This window comes from Schistocerca americana, chromosome 8, assembly GCF_021461395.2.
Source record: "Schistocerca americana isolate TAMUIC-IGC-003095 chromosome 8, iqSchAmer2.1, whole genome shotgun sequence".
Classification (NCBI taxonomy): Eukaryota; Metazoa; Arthropoda; class Insecta; order Orthoptera; family Acrididae; genus Schistocerca; species Schistocerca americana.
This window is the reverse complement of record NC_060126.1, coordinates 154268314-154290110: the sequence shown is the minus strand read 5'-3', so window position 1 is coordinate 154290110 and position 21797 is coordinate 154268314. Positions and strand designations below refer to the sequence as shown.

Here is a 21797-nt window from a genome sequence, read left to right as displayed (position 1 = left end):
AACACCGTGAATTCATTGTCCCAGGAAGGGGAAACTTTATTGACACATTCCTGGGGTCAGATACATCACATGATCACACTGACAGAACCACAGGCACATAGACACAGGCAACAGAGCATGCACAATGTCGGCACTAGTACAGTGTATATCCACCTTTCGCAGCAATGCAGGCTGCTATTCTCCCATGGAGACGATCGTAGAGATGCTGGATGTAGTCCTGTGGAACGGCTTGCCATGCCATTTCCACCTGGCGCCTCAGTTGGACCAGCGTTCGTGCTGGACGTGCAGACCGCGTGAGACGACGCTTCATCCAGTCCCAAACATGCTCAATGGGGGACAGATCCGGAGATCTTGCTGGCCAGGGTAGTTGACTTACACCTTCTAGAGCACGTTGGGTGGCACGGGATACATGCGGACGTGCATTGTCCTGTTGGAACAGCAAGTTCCCTTGCCGGTCTAGGAATGGTAGAACGATGGGTTCGATGACGGTTTGGATGTACCGTGCACTATTCAGTGTCCCCTCGACGATCACCAGTGGTGTACGGCCAGTGTAGGAGATCGCTCCCCACACCATGATGCCGGGTGTTGGCCCTGTGTGCCTCGGTCGTATGCAGTCCTGATTGTGGCGCTCACCTGCACGGCGCCAAACACGCATACGACCATCATTGGCACCAAGGCAGAAGCGACTCTCATCGCTGAAGACGACACGTCTCCATTCGTCCCTCCATTCACGCCTGTCGCGACACCACTGGAGGCGGGCTGCACAATGTTGGGGCGTGAGCGGAAGACGGCCTAACGGTGTGCGGGACCGTAGCCCAGCTTCATGGAGACGGTTGCGAATGGTCCTCGCCGATAACCCAGGAGCAACAGTGTCCCTAATTTGCTGGGAAGTGGCGGTGCGGTCCCCTACGGCACTGCGTAGGATCCTACGGTCTTGGCGTGCATCCGTGCGTCGCTGCGGTCCGGTCCCAGGTCGACGGGCACGTGCACCTTCCGCCGACCACTGGCGACAACATCGATGTACTGTGGAGACCTCATGCCCCACGTGTTGAGCAATTCGGCGGTACGTCCACCCGGCCTCCCGCATGCCCACTATACGCCCTCGCTCAAAGTCCGTCAACTGCACATACGGTTCACGTCCACGCTGTCGCGGCATGCTACCAGTGTTAAAGACTGCGATGGAGCTCCGTATGCCACGGCAAACTGGCTGACACTGACGGCGGCGGTGCACAAATGCTGCGCAGCTAGCGCCATTCGACGGCCAACACCGCGGTTCCTGGTGTGTCCTCTGTGCCGTGCGTGTGATCATTGCTTGTACAGCCCTCTCGCAGTGTCCGGAGCAAGTATGGTGGGTCTGACACACCGGTGTCAATGTGTCCTTTTTTCCATTTCCAGGAGTGTATAACCAAAAAACAGCCCTCAACGGCTAGGCGTAAATAATCGCAGGTAAACTACACAGTACATAGCAAATGCAATTTACAACAACTGTCCCTTCACTTATAAGAGGTCACTGAATGACGTTCCCCGTAGAAGTCAGCCCTATACGATGATCTATAACCAAATACGCGAAACTACTCTTCCATCTCCCGAGTAGGATTTGTCCGTTGTCTTCCGGTCTTTAGCGGATTGTATTCGACCGGCAATGGGCCGAGGAGACGTCGATACCTTCATCCTCAGCGACGCCCGTGGTGTGATGGTGGCGTGTCTCTATGGCACTAGCACCAACTCGCATCTTTTCGCCTGTGGTGCTTTTTCCCTGGCTGTATTTTGCTCGGACGACAGAGCACACCGAAAGGGAGTCACTGTCACTATTTTAGCTGCTAAGGCGAACTGCAACTATCTTTTTTTAAAAACTATATTACAGTTACTCATTTTTGCCGCACGAAGAGCTACTTATAACAGCGGTTTGTACAACCCTGGATATATGGGGTGAAAGGAATGGAAAGGAAACTGGATGGGAAAGAGATAAGATAGAAATAATGACTTTCAGCCGCATAGGGCGTTGAGACACTGCAACGGCGAGAGTTGAACATTTACGCGAGGCCTGACCTCGACCCGTATGCTCCGCTTTTCTAAAACGGTTGCCTTTACCGTGTTGGCCATCCGGGCAATCCATATTCCCTACTTCCTGCTAGCTGCACCGCATCGACCCGCGCCCATTAACCCCCTGCTCGCAGATTAGCATGTCCGGTTGACCTAGGCGGCTAGGGTAACCGTTCTAGAGAAGTGGGGCATCCGGGTTCGAGTCCCGGTGTCGTTGTGCTGTACAGCGCTACGTGTTGTAGCTGACTGGTTACGTTAACAAAACGGTAGATGTATATTTTGTTCCTTCTACAGCTACCAAACTTGTAAGTAAGTAGTGATATTTCTTGTTCACCGTCTTCACAATCTTTGTGTACAGTTCCCGAAGTGTACGTTCCACTTCGTACCAGTAAATAATGTCCATGGATTCGACCAGGAAAAATTAATTGAGGTTCGCCTTTGACAAGAATACATGTGGAAGTTCACAACTGGCTACCTGAAAATTTTGGTATTTGTGGTGATGATGCAGAAATTATTCAAATGGATAATGAGAAACACTGTGTTTTTGCTAAATTGCACAGGTCTGTTACGTTGTTGTTGTTGTGGTCTTCAGTCCTGAGACTGGTTTGATGCAGCTCTCCATGCTACTCTATCCTGTGCAAGCTTTTTCATCTCCCAGTACCTACTGCAACGTACATCCTTCTGAATCTGCTTAGTGTATTCATCTCTTGGTCTCCCTCTACGATTTTTACCCTCCACGCTGCCCTCCAATACTAAATTGGTGATCCCTTGATGCCTCAGAACATGTCCTACCAACCGATCCCTTCTTCTGGTCAAGTTGTGCCACAAACTTCTCTTCTCCCCAATCCTATTCAATACTTCCTCATTAGTTATGTGATCTACCCATCTAATCTTCAGCATTCTTCTGTAGCACCACATTTCGAAAGCTTCTATTCTCTTCTTGTCCAAACTATTTATCGTCCATGTTTCACTTCCATACATGGCTACACTCCATACGAATACTTTCAGAAATGACTTCCTGACACTTAAATCAATACTGGATGTTAACAAATTTCTCTTCTTCAGAAACGCTTTCCTTGCCATTGCCAGCCTACATTTTATATCCTCTCTACTTCGACCATCATCAGTTATTTTGCTCCCCAAATAGCAAAACTCCTTTACTACTTTAAGTGCCTCATTTCCTAATCTAATTCCCTCAGCATCACCCGACTTAATTAGACTACATTCCATTATCCTTGTTTTGCTTTTGTTGATGTTCATCTTATATCCTCCTTTCAAGACACTGTCCATTCCATTCAACTGCTCTTCCAAGTCCTTTGCTGTCTCCGACAGAATTACAATGTCATCGGCGAACCTCAAAGTTTTTATTTCTTCTCCATGAATTTTAATACCTACTCCTAATTTTTCTTTTGCTTCCTTTACTGCTTGCTCAATATACAGATTGAACAACATCGGGGAGAGGCTACAACCCTGTCTTACTCCCTTCCCAACCACTGCTTCCCTTTCATGTCCCTCGACTCTTATAACTGCCATCTGGTTTCTGTACAAATTGTAAATAGCCTTTCGCTCCCTGTATTTTACCCCTGCCACCTTCAGAATTTGAAAGAGAGTATTCCAGTCAACATTGTCAAAAGCTTTCTCTAAGTCTACAAATGCTAGAAACGTAGGTTTGCCTTTCCTTAATCTTTTTTCTAAGATAAGTCGTAAGGTCAGTATTGCCTCACGTGTTCCAGTGTTTCTACGGAATCCAAACTGATCTTCCCCAAGGTTGGCTTCTACCAGTTTTTCCATTCGTCTGTAAAGAATTCGTGTTAGTATTTTGCAGCTGTGACTTATTAAGCTGATAGTTCGGTAATTTTCACATCTGTCAACACCTGCTTTCTTTGGGATTGGAATTATTATATTCTTCTTGAAGTCTGAGGGTATTTCGCCTGTTTCATACATCTTGCTCACCAGATGGTAGAGTTTTGTCAGGACTGGCTCTCCCACGGCCGTCAGTAGTTCCAATGGAACATTGTCTACTCCGGGGGCCTTGTTTCGACTCAGGTCTTTCAGTGTTCTGTCAAACTCTTCACGCAGTATCATATCTCCCATTTCATCTTCATCTACATCCTCTTCCATTTCCATAATATTGTCCTCAAGTACATCGCCCCTGTATAGACCCTCTATATACTCCTTCCACCTTTCTGCTTTCCCTTCTTTGCTTAGAACTGGGTTTCCTTCTGAGCTCTTGATATTCATACAAGTCGTTCTCTTATCTCCAAAGGTCTCTTTAATTTTCCTGTAGGCGGTATCTATCTTACCCCTAGTGAGATAGGCCTCTACATCCTTACACTTGTCCTCTACCCATCCCTGCTTAGCCATTTTGCACTTCCTGTCGATCTCATTTTTGAGACGTTTGTATTCCTTTTTGCCTGCTTCATTTACTGCATTTTTATATTTTCTCCTTTCATCAATTAAATTCAGTATTTCTTCTGTTACCCAAGGATTTCTACTAGCCCTCGTCTTTTTACCTACTTGATCCTCTGCTGCCTTCACTACTTCATCCCTCAAAGCTACCCATTCTTCTTCTACTGTATTTATTTCCCCCATTCCTGTCAATTGCTCCCTTATGCTCTCCCTGAATCTCTGTACAACCTCTGGTTCTTTTAGTTTATCCAGGTCCCATCTCCTTAAATTCCCACCTTCTTGCAGTTTCTTCAGTTTTAATCTACAGGTCATAACCAATAGATTGTGGTCAGAGTCCACATCTGCCCCTGGAAATGTCTTACAATTTAAAACCTGGTTCCTAAATCTCTGTCTTACCATTATATAATCTATCTGATACCTTTTAGTATCTCCAGTGTTCTTCCATGTATACAACCTTCTTTCATGATTCTTAAACCAAGCGTTAGTTATGATTATGTTGTGCTCTGTGCAAAATTCTACAAGGCGGCTTCCTCTTTCATTTCTGTCCCCCAATCGATATTCACCTACTATGTTTCCTTCTCTCCCTTTTCCTACATTCGAATTCCAGTCACCCATGACTATTAAATTTTCGTCTCCCTTCACAATCTGAATAATTTCTTTTATTTCATCATACATTTCTTCAATTTCTTCGTCATCTGCAGAGCTAGTTGGCATATAAACTTGTACTACTGTAGTAGGTGTGGGCTTCGTATCTCTCTTGGCCACAATAATGCGTTCACTATGCTGTTTGTAGTAGCTTACCCGCATTCCTATTTTCCTATTCATTATTAAACCTACTCCTGCATTACCCCTATTTAATTTTGTGTTTATAACCCTGTAGTCACCTGACCAGAAGTCTTGTTCCTCCTGCCACCGAACTTCACTAATTCCCACTATATCTAACTTCAACCTATCCATTTCCCTTTTTAAATTTTCTAACCTACCTGCCCGATTAAGGGATCTGACATTCCACGCTCCGATCCGTAGAACGCCAGTTTTCTTTCTCCTGATAACGACATCCTCTTGAGTAGTCCCCGCCCGGAGATCCGAATGGGGGACTATTTTACCTCCGGAATATTTTACCCAAGAGGACGCCATCATCATGTAATCATACAGTAAAGCTGCATGCCCTCGGGAAAAATTACGGCTGTAGTTTCCCCTTGCTTTCAGCCGTTCGCAGTACCAGCACAGCAAGGCCGTTTTGGTTATTGTTACAAGGCCAGATCAGTCAATCATCCAGACTGTTGCCCTTGCAACTACTGAAAAGGCTGCTGCCCCTCTTCAGGAACCACACGTTTGTCTGGCCTCTCAACAGATACCCCTCCGTTGTGGTTGCACCTACGGTACGGCTATCTGTATCGCTGAGGCACGCAAGCCTCCCCACCAACGGCAAGGTCCATGGTTCGTGGGACTACTGAAGGAAAATAGAGGTTTTGAGCAAGAACAAATATCTAGGATAACAATTGCAAAATCACATTAATAATAAAATATACATGCCACGATAGAAACAAGAGCAAACAATAATTCAAAAAAGCAAAAAATGCACAATACAAGCAACCAAATGGTAATTGGTATTGAAACATCAGTTGAGCTATATATCTCATCTAGAAAGACCCACACCACTACAAAAATCCTAGGCCATACCACAAAAAGCCATGAAGCAACATCAATACACATGGCGAAACAATCGCGAAAACTATCAAAATGTGGTACTGACAACATCATCTAATCTATAGTGCACAACTTAAAAACACTAATACCAATACACAGAGACTAAAACTTACAAAACAAAAGTAAGTTCAACAAAACCAAGAATCAAATGTATTAGATGCCAACTTCCCCATGAATGTGGGATTGAGACACATAGATAACACACAAAAAGAGACCAAACAACAGTAATACAATTACACAATTCACAAACCACTTTAAAAACACAGAAACAATACAAATACACACCTCAATTAATAGAAAACAATTTCATTTATGAAACCTCACCCTCCCCACCCAAACAAACCTGCCACCATTTCAATTTAACACTCAAGCCAGGGCTTGCAAATGACTCACTCACTACTTTCTGATGTTTTCTGTGAGTTCTGTTACGTTAGATAGAATATTAGTAAATACCTAGGATAAATTTGAATTCCATCATCGTGATGATTCTGTCAGTATCGTTGATATTAGTAACACTAACGGCGTACTGAAAACTGTTAGGATGCTAAATCTTCCCCCAGAGCTAGATAATGACTTAATACAGGCACTTTATAATTACGAACAGGTGAAAAATATCGAATTCGGAAAGCGGTCGAGACACAAGGTCCAACAACGGGAATAGATCTGTGCGAATGTTTACTGTTTCCTACATCCCGACCCACATTCTTGTAGAAGGTAGAAAAGCACACATAATATACGTGGACAAATTCCACCATGTCAAGTGTGCGATGAACCAATACATCTTCGAGAAAATTGCCTAGGGAGTGTGTTTATTCGACGAAATAATCTGCAACAGCACGAGACTGCAGGTACAAGAATTGATTCCTTCAAGTACTGAAACGGGCAACACCGAGAATACTCACGTGGAATCCACTGACCACTCTCCTAGTTTAAGTGAAAAGGAATTCCCATCCTTGAATAACAGACTAGCAACAAAACAACTGCATAAGTATGCAGACAACGATCAAGAGGGTGTAACCGATACAAACCAGTCTGTAACTATTGATCAGGAAAACAGCTACAGAGTCCATGAGATTTCAGTTCAAGAACAAGAAAACGAAACAGAGATGGAAAATGAGAGTCTTTCCTGTTCTCATCGAAACTGGATCAACAAGAAACGACCATTAGAAAAGGGTAATACGAGTTCCGAAGAAGAACCTACAGAAAAATCGGCAAAACAACATGCCAGGACACAACACAGGAACAGCTGAGTGCAACGACATCAGCTGTGAGTGGATCACGTAAATGGGAAAGTAAAGCAGGAGACTGTGTAGAAACAGCGGTCAGTGCCACCACATTATCTGCCAAGCACACAGCTATGTCAACAGAGGGAAGTATTAGCAATCAAAAGGCTATAAAATCTCAAGGTGTTGAGAAAGCACAGAGAATGAATGCGGTGCATATGACCTGTGATCTTCGCACGATGCCGCTGGCAACAGTCTACATACGCAGAGGTGTGTTGGTGCTTGTCAGAGTAAGGTGCAGCGAGTAAGTGTGCAGACGTTTTCAGATATCCTAATGGTTACTGTGTGTTGAAAATGGCTTAAACAACACATATTGATGACGTTATGAGGAGTAGAATATTAGGGCGACTGGAGGATGGTCAAACACTGCAGGTCGTAGCACGGGCCCTTCGTGTGCCACAAAGTGTGATCTCAAGATTATGGCAACGATACCAGCAGACAGGAAACGTGTCCAAGCGCTACAGTACGGGACGTCCACAGCGTACACCACAAGAAGACCGATATCTCACCATCAGTGCCCGCAGACGGTCACGGAGTACTGCAGGTACCTTACCGCAGCCACTGGAACATTTGTCGCCAGACACACAGTCTACAGACGACCGAACAGACATGGTTTATTCGCCGGATACCTGCAAGGTGCAATGCACTGACCCCTGGTCGCGGGAGAGACCGTAAAGCTTGGTGTCAAGAATACAGTACATGGTCATTGGAACATTGGTCCCAGGTTACGTTCACGGACGAGTTCAGGTTTTCATCTCGCCGGGTTTTCATCTGGCGTGAACCAGGAACCAGATACCAACCCCTTAATGTTCTTGAAAGGGACCTATATGGAGATCATTGTTTGATGGTGTGGGGAGGGATTATGATTGGTGCACGTACACCCCTGCATGTCTTTGACCGAGGAACTGTAACACGTCAGGTGAATCGGGACGTCATTTTGCACCAGTATGTCCACCTTTTCAGGGGTGCAGTGGATCCCACCTTACTCCTGGTGGATGATAACGCACGGCCCCACCGGGGTGCCATCGTGGAGGAGTACCTTGAAACAGAAGATATCAGGCGAATGGAGTAGCCTGCTTGTTGTCCAGACTTAAACCCCATCGAGCACGTCTGGGATGCTCTCGGTCGAGGTATTGCTGCACGTCTTCAAACCCCTACGACACTTCAGGAGCTCCGACAGGCACTGGTGCAAGAATGGGAGGCTGTGCCCCAGCAGCTGCTCGACCACCTGATCCAGAGTATGCCAACACGTTGTGCGGCCTGTGTATGTGTGCATGATGATTATATCCCATATTGATGTCGGGGTACATGCGCAGGAAACACTGGTGCTTTGTAGCACATGTGCTTCGGGTCGGTTTGCTCAACTTATCAGAAATACCGTGGACTTACAGATCTGTGTCGTGTTTGTTCCCTATGTGCCTATGCTATTAGCGCCAGTTTTGTGTAGTGCCATGTTGTGTGGCACCACATTCTGCAGTTTTCCTTAATTTATGAGCATGAGTGTAGTAGCTCTAGTGATTGGCGTGTTCAAACAAATAGACAGACAAGACCGTTTTAAATAAAACTTTAAGTTGCAATATAGTTTATTTCGTGATCTGATTCTGATGAAGCAAAGGCTATATGTTGCCCCAAGCTATGATTAAGTTTGTTGTGAAAATTCCTTGGTTTTCAGTCTCGTAGTTCTGGAGATTAACCAAACAGACAGACAGACAGACAGACACAACCGTTTTACAGTTCTGTTATTAGTAAACGTGACAGAAATATCGGTAACGTAGAGGCGAGAGAAATAAAACAGAAGCTTGATTGGTTCAAATGGCTCTGACCACTATGGGACTTAACATTTATGGCGTCAGTCCCCTAGAACTTAGAACTACTTAAACCTAACTAACCTAAGGACATCACACAACACCCAGTCATCACGAGGCAGAGAAAATCCCTGACACCGCCGGGAATCTAACCCGGGAACCCGGGCGCAGGAAGCGAGAACGCTACCATACGACCACGAGCTGCGGACTAAACAGAAGCTTGAAAAGTAAGAAATGAATCAGGTCTGTTTTTATTTTATAACCTGGATCTGACTGACAGGGAAGAGTGTAGAGACGAATGATTTCGCCTACCATTTCCGTTTGGCGCGGATGAGAAACATGGGCATGAGCTGTCTGACATGAAACTCCGAGTGCACGCGCCGTGCGGGTCTTGCATAACAAGTGAAGCCAGAAGACTGCCAAACCATCGAGGGAGGTCACTACACCCCGGTCGGCGCTCGCTTGACGTAGCTTACGGGCCACGGCGTTTGTTTGTCTCCTTTCAATGTTGCAACGAGAGCGTTACCGCTTGATGTGCACTGCTGCTGCACTTCTACAAATGTGCTACTGACGTAATTCAAAGAGAAAGACGTGTGGTTAGAGCTGCAGAACAAAATTAGCGCTCAACGCCCATTCGACAGTGACATTATTACGAACAGAGTAGAAAAATGCGGACGCAAGCCACCTGCGATCTCTACAAAGGAATAGTCTCAGTTTTCGATTAAACAGTCTGGGAAAACCACTAAAAACTGAAAAAGGCTGACACAGATCCCGATTCATTTACTTTACGGTGATTCCTGGTCCCGAGAACCAACGGCATCGAAGATAGGTAATAGGATTTATCCATATATTTCTATTGTAGACCTCTGCAATATCAAATGTCCGATAAGCGATGACGTCACGGCTGTTAAAATTTTCTACACCTGCAACTTCATCGACTTCAGATCCACGTACTAGAGCAACGGTGACCCAGCCATTACCGTGCTGATTCGTATCATTGCTGCTATGGGTAAAGTTCAGAAATCCAGCACAGGGAACTGATGGACCATGGAGGACAACTTGTGCGCCTACATAATTCTCGGTTTTAATAGAAATATTGTCTATTGCTTTATACACTGTCGGACGGGTACGCCTTCTCCTCCAATAATAACACGGCATATCTGTCAGTCGTTATTGCAGTTGATAATTGCAGAGATGCCGCGTTATTATAGGAAGAGAAGGCGTACCCGTCCGACAGTGTATAAAGCAATAGACAATATATATATATATATATATATATATATATATATATATATATATATATATATATTAAAACCGTTATTATAGGAGGAGAAGGGGTAACCGTCCGACAGTGTATAAAGCAATAGACAATATTTCTACTAAAACCGAGAATTATGTAGCGCACAAGTTGTCCTCCATGGTCCATCAGTTTTCTGTGGTGGAGTTCTGAACTTCACCCTAGGCAACAATGATACCAATCAACACGGTAATGGCTGGGTCACCGTTGCTCTAGTACGTGGACCTAAAGCCGATAAAGTTGCAGGTCTACAAAATTTTAACAGTCGTGAAGTCATCTCTTATCGGACGTTTCAGATTGCAGAGGTCTACAATAGAGATATGAGTAAATCGTATTACCTGTCTTCGATGCCGTTGGTTCTCAGGACCAGGCATCACCGTAAAGTATATGAATCGGGATCTGTGTCAGTGTGGGTCGAAGGTATTGATAATTATAAAAAAATAAATGTCGTGGGTGATCTCACTCATTATTATAGAAATTAAATAAAGTTCCCTTCCTTATCCTTATTCCTTATCTACTAAAAGAACTACACATTGATCTTGCCAAAAGGCTACTTGAGCCGCGTCGTGAGTCCAATGCCTTAACAACTGCGCGACACCACTCATCTTACTGTTCGAGCATGCTTACTTATGACAGACATGCTAATTATGCCAATGAGTTGAGCCAGTCGACATGATTCGTTACCAGACTACTAAAATGTAACTTTAGAAAGTATTCTGTTGTATATGAACGGAACCTGCGTGGTAGCAAAAATGTATGTGCAATCTCATATCCAAAACTGAAAGTAGTCTCATACCCTGCAAAAAAAAGAGCGTAGGGAGGCAGGAATCCTGCACCAACGCTCTAGGCAAGGTCCTAATGGGAGTGGTTTACCATTGCCGTATTCCGACCCCTGTTATCAAGTTTCTGGTGAGTACGTGTGTCGTCTGGAGGAATGTCATGAGCGCTTGTGCAATGCAGTGTTGGGTTTGTGTTGTTATGGACGAAAGGGAGAGAGAGGGTGAATCCCAGTGCCGGCACGTAACCTACTCCTCGCGAATAGCAGCAAGAGAGCCGCAGAGGTAAGCATCCACATCCGACGGACGGATCACCATCTACACTGTCACAAGCGCGCATTTCATGCCGAGATGTTTGGAATTTAATCCAGGACATTGGCACAAAGACGTGATTAGACACTTTACTTCACCACCTCTCCTCTCTTTACCGGCCAAATACTGGTGGCGAAAATTTCATCCAACACTATGATTCGAAACAGTTTACCTCCGAATCAAATGTCACTGCATAGGATTCCTTCAGCGGCCTTCTCTGCTTGGAAAGCGGGTAAAACCTAGTACACACTACGTATATTCTCTCAGTTAAGTGAAATGTAGATAGTAGATACCTATTAAAAATGGTATAATTAGTATGTTTGGTGATAATAGTATTAAGTTTTATTTTATTACAAAATAATCCTTGGTTTCCTCCACCCATCCCGCTTCCACGAATTTGATATTAGTTGTACAGTCTCCCTGCCCCTCTATCCCACCCTCCCCCCTCCCCCTCCCTTCCCCACGCCAACAGTTTCAAAATGGTGAAAATGGCTCTGAGCACTATCGGATTTAACATCAGAGGTCATCAATCCCCTAGAACTTAGAACTACTTAAACCTAACTAACCTAAGGACATGACACACATCCATGCCTGAGGCAGGATTCGAACGTGCGACCGTAGCGGTCGCGCGGTTCCAGACTGAAGCCCCTAGAAGCGCTCGGCCACAGCGGCCGGCCCGCCAATAGGTCACATAGCGTGTAAGCTTTTTTTTTTTTTACAAAACAGTCTACCTTATTTCTACTATTCTATCAATAGAAATGTCACAAATTTTGCAGTAAATTGATTGTTTTTGTCGCACTAGAGTGAGTAGAACTTGTATCCTATTTCCTCTTCCACCCGCTATCTTATACGGCTAGTTCTCACCACATTCCCCCCCCCCCCCCCCCCTCTCTCTCTCTCTCTCTCTCTCTCTCTCTCTCGCTCGCTCGCTCTCTCTCTCTCTTTCTCTCACCACACACATACACACACACAAACTGGAGGAAAGGAAAGAAAGAAGATAATGCTTAACGTTCCGGCCACAACAAGGTTTGTAGTAGGATGGAGCAAAAACACGTCTGGGCCCTTTTCTAAAGAATCTTCTTGGAATCTGATGTTAGCGGTTTAGGGAAATCACAGAAGACTGAAACTAATGCCCAGACGGGGGTCTGAATCGCCGTCCTCCAAAATGCGAGTCCACTGTTTTAACCATTGCGCCACCTCCCTCGATTTCAATGGATGTTCCACCGATGTGAAATGACTGTACACTGATAGTGTCCGATTCGAACATTCCTTCTCATAGCCTTTCTTCCGTATATCTTACACAATGAGACAGAAACTGCCATGTCCGTGATTTCATTTTGCATCCACTCGCAAAACGATTTAGTTACGAAACAAAGTCGCTCAAACTCTTCGCACTTAATACGACCCAGTAAACTTTCAGATGAGAAAGAATAATCAATATGTACTGGACGCCAGACCGACACGTGATGGTCTGGAACATTGAATGTTGTTACCTAACCTAGCTACTTCAAAAGCCTGGTGCCATTAGGACTCTTTATTTCATTTTAGTATAATAACGTATAGCAAACATCCATCACACACCAAATGATATGTGACCACCACTTACGTTCGACATCAGTGTGCAATAATCCACTCACAGACGACCGATGGCAGCATCAGCAGTAGGGGGTATATGAAACGCGTTGAGGGAGGCGGAAAATAATGTAGTCTTTGTCGTAACGCGGAAACGGAGCGATTTATCTGACATTCAAAAGGGCTTGCTCATAGGCTTTCGGGCCAAGGGTGGAGGCATTTCCTAAACGGCTATGTTTGTAAACTGTTCGGGTGCTAAACTCTTAAACTCCTCCCGAATAGGCCATGAAGGCCCAAACGTACCGACCAGCTGCTGTGTCATCCTCAGCCCACAGGCGTCACTGGATGCGGATATGGAGGGGCACATGGTCAGCACACCGCTCTGGCGGCCATACATCAGTTTCCGAGACCGGAGCCGCTACTTTTCAATCAAGTAGCACCTCAGTTTGCCTCACAAGGGCTGAGTGCACCCCGCTTGCCAACAGCGCTCGGCAGACAAGATGGTCACCCATCCAAGGGCTAGCCCAGCCCGACAGCGCTTAAATTCGGTGATCCGACGGGAACCGCTGTTACCACTGCGGCAAGAGCGTTGGCGATTGAAGTATACCGTACATGGTAAAATGGCGCTTTCCAAAGGCGGCATCGAGGCAGCTGTGATAACAAGGGTAACGACAGCTGTGGACGAATAGACGGGCAACTGTAGGGCAACTGACTTCCCAGATGAACCAAGGGGCTGCCAGCAGTCAACGACCATTCAGCGAACGCTGCTACTTAGGGGACTGCAGGATGTACCTGTTCCATGTACCCATGCTAACTCCTGTTCATCGGTGACGAAGGCTGGCAGTCGCACGCCAGCACCGCAACTGCACGTCCACTGAGTGGCGACAGGTGGCCTTTTTAGATGACTCAAGTTTTATGCTCCATCGAAACAGATGAACTCTCTTCACTAATCGTCTAAAGGGTCCAGGCTGGAGGAGTGAAGGTATTGGGCTGGGGAATATTTTCGTGGCATTCCCTGAGTCATCCCGTCATTCTCGAAGACGCAATGAATGAGCACAAGTATGCATCTATCCTTGGAGATAATGACCATCCCCACATGCAGTTTGTATTTTCCCCGCATGATGGCATCTACCAGCACGACAATGCAACGCGTCACACAGCACGCTGTGTACTTACGCTACTAGCCATTAAAACTGCTACACCAAGTAGAAATGCAGATGATAAACGCGTATTCATTGGACAAATATATTATACTAGAACTTACATGTGATTACATTTTCACGCAATTTGCGTGCATAGATCCTGAGAAATCAGTACCCAGAACAACCACCTCTGGCCGTAACAACGGCCTTGATACGCCTGGGCATTGAGTCAAACAGAGCTTGGATGGCGTGTACAGGTACAACAGCCCATGCAGCTTCAACACGATACCACAGTTCATCAAAAGTAATGACAACGTATTGTGACGAGCCAGTTGCTCGGCCACCATTCACCAGACGTTTTCAATTGGTGAGAGATCTGGAGAATGTCCTGGCTAGGGCAGCAGTCGAACATTTTCTGTATCCAGAAAGGCCCGTACAAGACCTGCAACATGCGGTCGTGCATTATCCTGCTGAAATGTAGGGTTTCGCAGGGATCGAATGAAGTGTAGAGCCACGGGTCGTGGCACATCTGAAATGTAACGTCCACTGTTCAAAGCGCCGTCAATGCGAACAAGATATGACCGAGACGTGTAACCAGCCCCCCATACCGTCACACCGGGTGATACGCCAGTATGGCGATGACGAATACACGCTTCCAATGTGCGTTCACCGCGACGTCGCCAAACACGGATGTGACCATCATGATGCTGTACATAGAACCTGGATTCATCCGAAAAAATGACGTTTTCCCATTTGTGCACCCAGGTTCGTCGTTGAGTGCACCATCACAGGCGCTCCTGTCTGTGATGCTCCGCCAAGGGTAACCGCAGCCGTGGTCTCCGAGCTGGTCGTCCATGCTGCTGCAAACGTCGCCCAACTGTTCGTGCAGATGGTTGTTGTCTTGCAAACGTCCCCATCTATTGACTCAGGGATCGACACGTGGCTGCACTATCCGTTACAGCCATGCGGATAAGATGCCTGTCATCTCAACTGCTAGTGATACGAGGCCGTTGGGGTCCAGCACGGCGTTCCGTATAATCCTCCTGAACCCACCGATTCCATACTCTGCTAACAGTCATTGGATCTCGATCAACGCGAGCGGCAATGTCGCGATACGATAAACCGCAATCGCGATAGGCTACAATCCGACCTTTATCAAAGTCGGAAACGTGATGGCACGCATTTCTCCTCCTTGCACGTGGCATCACAACAACGTTTCACCAGGCAATGCCGGTCAACTGCTGTTTGTGTATGAGAAATCGGTTGGAAACTCTCCTCATGTCAGTACGTTGTAGGTGTCGCCACCGGTGCCAACCTTGTGTGAATGCTCTGAAAAACTAATCATTTGCATATCACAGCATCTTCTTCCTGTCGGTTAAATTTCGCGTCTGTAGCACGTCATATTCATGGTGTAGCAATTTCAATGGGCAGTAGTGTACTTGGGAAAGAGAAAAATGGCGAGTTTATCGTATTCCTCCGGCGATCAAAGTCCCCGGTTTTGAAACCAGTCGATAATAATTCGTGGGATCAACCGTGTAATCTAGCAGAGCTGTCATGGCACTGGAATCGACATGGTTCCATATCTCTGTCGGTACGTTCCAGAACCTCAATGACCCTCCAGTTGCACGTCTCGCCGCATCTGCGCTGCAAAACGTGACTGTTCAGGTTTTTGACAGGTTGTCAGATTTGCTCCACTGGACAGCGTATGAACTAAATTACATTAAAACTCCGTGTAGTTTGAATTTAACACGAAATTTGTTTTACATACTGCTATAAAAGCCAGCCACTCCAGTTCTTGACCTTCCCATCAACTCCTGAACTCCATTTTCATCGACGACTCGTGTCGTAATATGTGCCCAATCATTCTCTCTCTTCAGCTCACTATGTCTTCATTATGTTTTTTTCTCTTTGACTGGCTTTATCTCTTAAAGCATCAAAGCATCTCATCTTCAAAAGCTTCCTGTCAAAAACATTTAGGACAGTTCTGATCGTTTCATTTATGTCTTCCCCTTGTTCACGTTATATCCCAAACTGCTTACCTTTGAAATTTTCTGGTCTGAAGGTTCATATTTTTGGGTGTTAGAAATGTTACTTTTCTCTTGCATAACCACTGCCACTTCATTTTTGGTCCATCATACTGCATCTGCAGCAGCAATTCAAGCAGTAGTTTCTTCAGGAACAACTCTGTGCTATATGCCCTGTAGTATGCATTCCACTGAATCCAAACCACAGTCATTTACAACTTCAGTGGTGTCAAGCGAGAGCTCATTGGAGAGCAGAGTGGATGTCTGCTGCGTTTTCTGATGAAAGCTGGTTCTGCCTCAGTGCCAGTGATGGCTGCGGGTTGGTTAGAAGGAAGCCAAATGAGGGCCTTCAGCTATCCTGTCTGCATGGTACACACACTGGACCCACACCTGGAATAATTCTCTGGGGTGCAATTTTGTATGACAGTACGAGCACTCTCATGGCTATCCCACGCCCCCTGACTGCAAATTTGTGCATCAGTCAGATGATTCGACCTGTTGTGCTGCTATTCATGAACAGCAAACCAAGCGGTGTTTTCCAACAGTAGAACGGTCGCCCACATACCGCTGTTGTAGCCCAACATGCTCTTCAGAGTGTCGACATGTTGCCTTGTCCTACTCGACTACCAGATATGCCTACAATCAACACGTATGGGACATCACTGGACAACTCCAGTGTCATCCACAAATAGCATTAACCATTCCTGCAATAACCGACCAAGTACAAGAGGCATGAAGCTCCATCCCATAATCTAACATGAGACACTTCTACAACACAACGCATACACATTTCGATGCTTGCATCCAATGTTCTGGCAGTTATACTAGTTATTAACGCACCAGCTTGTGGCATTTGCAATGGCTTATCTTACATTAACCTGTGGTCTTGAAACGTTAAACACTTTAATATGTCACGTAGAGAAATGTAATCTCAAAATTCATTACGCTACGTTAATTGTATTTTGATATTGCGATTTTTTAATGTTAGTGTATTTACAACTATTTTATTGTTCCCCCTTTTATTATTGAATAACTGTTGATGAATGGTTAATTTTTCGATATTTATGTCATTTTTTATGATTTTTAATGCTGATTTAAATATAATCAGATATTGTTTTGATTTTTTCTTTTAGTTTGATTTTATTGAGTTCTTGTGTCTGTCCTTTAAAGATTACTGCTAGAGGTTCAGTTTATTTATCTTCTTATCACTCTAATTTCTTTTATTTTCATGTTTTTATTAATAGTTACGTTATATTGCTTGTTGTGTAGATTAAGGCTATTGTCTTTTTATATTTTCTTTAAATCTACAATGGTTCCTATTTTACTTTTGATTTTAGGCTGGGGTTATGAACCTGAGTGTTCTCAAGCCGGTGCTTATTTAATTTCTTACACTTAAATTGCAAGATAACGTTTGTTACTGGTTTTACTCAACATTTATTATTTTACTAATACTCTTTGTTTTCCTTTATTATTTCATTTTTGTTCCTATTATTTTAGTATTCATATTTTTTTTTAATTTTAGCGTTTTTGGTTATCATACCAATATTTATGTTGTCTTTGACTTTATAAGGCTCATGTAGAGCCTGCAGTTTCTGGTTTAATATTTCTTGCTGGTGTATAACTGAAATTAGGTAGATATGGCCGTTTTTCTCATTTAATTATTTTTAGCTTTAGGTTGACGAATCAGTGTTGTTAGATTTATTTCATTATATACAGGGCGTAAATTTTAAGTTGACAAACCAGAATAACTCGAAAAATAAGCTCCAGACAAAAAAATGTGTAGAATCCAAAGTTGATTATTTTCGAGGGGGCATCTGCTTGTGCTAAATCTAGCCCGCCACCACAGCCCGCTGGGGGTGGGGCGGGAGGCAACTTTAAAATTTCAAGTGGGAACCCCCATTTTTTATTGCAGAATCAGATTCTACATAAAAAAAACTGCATATATTTTGTCTTGAGCATTGGTTTTGGTTCTTGGTAGTTGGTGCTGTAATTCAAGAAAATCCATGTTCTCATTTCTGCGTGGAAAATGGTTACAGATAAATAAAAAATACTTATTTACTTCGTAAATTTTGATTTGCTAAAAGGGTGGGGTTTGAGAGAGAGGAATTAGAGTTTTATAAATGTTGACCCAAATACTGTATTAAGTTTTTCCGCAGATTCGAATAAGTTTTGTTTGTCTCGTGGTCATGAGGAAACATAAGTTTAAATTATCAAACAAATCATCTGACTAGCTAATAAACTAACCAAACATCCTACCTACTAATGAGTGAACTCAGTTTTTATTTATACGTAACCATTTTCCAGGCAAAACTGAGAACATGGATTTTCTTGAATTACAGCGCCTACTACCAAGAATCAAAACAAACGTTTAAGACAAAATATACGTACCTTATTATGTAGAATATGATTCTGCAATAAAAAAGGGGGTTCCCATTTGAAATTTTAAAGTTGCCTCCTGCCCCACCCCCAAGGTGATGGGCTAATTTTAGCACCAGCAGATACCCCCTGGAAAATAATCAACTTTGGATTCTACACTTTTTTCGTGTGAAGCTTATTTTTCGAGTTATTGTGGTTGGTCAGTATATATATATATAGGTGTGTGTGTGTTTGCAATTGTCGTCCTTTGGCACTCAGTACTATGTCATCGGAAGCTTCTCTATCCATGACAAACAAGTGCGATTTCAGAGCACACACTTGGAAGATGCTGGCTCACCACACTCAGCTATGGTCCTCGGCAGCACGATGATGGGCAGCACACCCAGCAGGTCTATGATGCTGAGCGTGGCCAAGAGCAGTGTGAGGCGGGCCCCCACACCGTCACTCGCTGCGGCGAACCGTGGCCGCAGCAGCGGCATGCGATCCGCCATGCCCTGCCCCCTGTGGAAGGACAATCACAAGTGGGTTCAGGCAAGCTCCAGGACCACTCTACAAACTATGTTATATTTCTCACTTAGGATGAGCCCTGTTGGAGCTCTGTTAAATGGTGTGAGTGCCAAAGAGCTCAGGGACTAAATCGCAATATGGCTCTGAGCTCTTCGAGGAGCTTTGATTACAGCGTGGAGCTGAGAGTGAACAGTATATTTATTTTGGAATCGAAGCGAAGGTAGTCCTAAGCTTCTTGATTTACACTAACGAGCCAAAACATTTTGACCACTGCCCACCACGAGTCTGAATGATGTCTGGTGGCACTGAGGCCAGATAACATGGTAAGGTAAGCGGAGAGAAGAATGGTAAGGAAGGATTAAGCGGAGAAATGATGAATGGTCGTTTATTCTACCAAAGATTTGGTTCATAACTGGGCAACCACAGTGACTTTGACAAAGAGAAGACTGTTATATCCCAGCTCCCAGTAACAATCATTCCACTAATGGCGAATCTCGTCGGATATTATATGTCAGAGTCACGAGCTTCAATGGTAAATGGTTGAAGGATGGTCAAACCATAAGTAGGAAATTACCTGCTGGGTGTCTCATCGCAGAACATACAGGTCGGAGACTTGCCTTATCTGTAAAGCAGGTTATGTGGTGTTCTGTGGCAGATCTACATCTACATGACTACTCTGCAATTCACATTTAAGTGCTTGGTAGAGGGTTCATCGAACCACAATCATACTATCTCTCTACCATTCCACTCACGAACAGCGCGCGTGAAAAACGAACACCTAAACCTTTCTGTTCGAGCTCTGATTTCTCTTATTTTATTTTGATGATCATTCCTACCTATGTAGGCTGGGCTCAACAAAATATTTTCGCATTCGGAAGAGAAAGTTGGTGACTGAAATTTCGTAAATAGATCTCGCCGTGACGAAAAACCTCTTTGCTTTAATGACTTCCATCCCAACTCGCGTATCATATCTGCCACACTCTCTCCGCTATTACGTGATAATACAAAACGAGCTGGCCTTTTTTGCACCCTTTCGACGTCCTCCGTCAATCCCACCTGGTAAGGATCCCACACCGCGCAGCAATATTCCAACAGAGGACGAACGAGTGTAGTGTAAGCTGTCTCTTTAGTGGACTTGTTGCATCTTCTAAGTGTCCTGCCAAAGGAACGCAACCTTTGGCTCGCCTTCCCCACAATATTATCCATGTGGTCTTTCCAACTGAAGTTGTCCGTAATTTTAACACCCAGGTACTTAGTTGAATTGACAGCCTTGAGAATTGTACTATTTATCGAGTAATCGAATTCCAACGGATTTCTTTTGGAACTCATGTGGATCACCTCACACTTTTCGTTATTTAGCGTCAACTGCCACCTGCCACACCATACAGCAATCGTTTCTAAATCGCTTTGCCACTGATACTGGTCTTCGGATGAAAGAATACAATTCTGATGCAGGCATGTTTCAGAGGTCACTGTAAAGCACATATTGTTGAACATTGGACTCCACAGAAGCCAACCTCTGTGTCTTCCTCCTCAACTGCGAGTGCAGTAGGCATCGGATCATAGGGATGGGACTATGTTGCCTCGTTGAATCAATCACATGCTGTCGTTCTGGCAAACAGGTTGCTCTAAACGTGCACTGGGTCATGGACGCAGAGTGGTGGAGGCAGTATGCTGCTGTTTGGCTCATATAGCAGGCCTTCCATGGGAGTAGTATAGCAATGTTGGTATGAACCAAGAGAATAATCTTATCTCCAAGTCACTGATGAGAACATCTTGCCTCAGGTTACACACTGTGGCTACCTACATTCAAAGTTAGCCTCCACTCCCCTTCCATTGGGTCATCCAAAGGAATCTCCACCTTACCCTCATACCTTAGGCAGTTCTGCACTCCTATTCATATTATTTTCCATAGTTATTTACTGGTCTTTTAGTACTGTCACAATGGGAATTCACTGGCAGTTGTTCAAAGTCATCCAAGAGAATTCCCACCTTACCCACATACCTTACACAATTCTACACTCCTATTCATATTATTTTCCAAAGTTATTTGTGGTCTTATAGTACTGTCACAAAATAATAACATTAAAACTTTTATTTGTATAAATATCGTAACTGTAATTATGTATCATTCCACCTGGAAGTGCTGTCTGGCTAAAAACGGGGTTGCCCAAGCGTTCGCACTAGTTTTGAAAGCAGGACGGTTGGAGAGCTTCATTCCTATTGGTCCAGACGGAAAGGTGGGGTGTGCTTGGCGCTTATCTGCACAACTGTTCACATACATTATGTGATGAAAAGTATCCGGACACGTGGCTGTGGCGCCCTCCATCTGTAATGCTGGAATTCAATATGGTGTTGGCCCACGCTTAGCCTTGATGACAGCTTCCACTCTTGCAAGCATACGTTCAATCAGGTACTGGAAGGTTTCTTGGGGAATGACAGCCCATTCGTCATGGAGCGCTGCACTAAAGAGAGGTACCGATGTCGGTCAGTGAGGCCTGGCACGAAGACGACGTTCCAAAATATCCCAAAGGTGTTCTA

The 21797-nt window shown here is 44.6% G+C and overlaps 1 protein-coding gene across 1 annotated transcript in view; it reads right to left on the bottom strand.

Annotated features, from left to right (window-relative positions):
* LOC124545273 (amino acid transporter AVT1B) overlaps positions 1 to 21797 on the bottom strand; it is a 219807-nt gene that overhangs the window by 93552 nt on the left and 104458 nt on the right. The window contains exon 2 of the mRNA XM_047124155.1: positions 19087 to 19250. Coding sequence (XP_046980111.1) covers positions 19087 to 19240 — 154 coding nt within the window. The 5' untranslated portion in view covers positions 19241 to 19250. The remainder of the gene's footprint in view (positions 1 to 19086; positions 19251 to 21797) is intronic.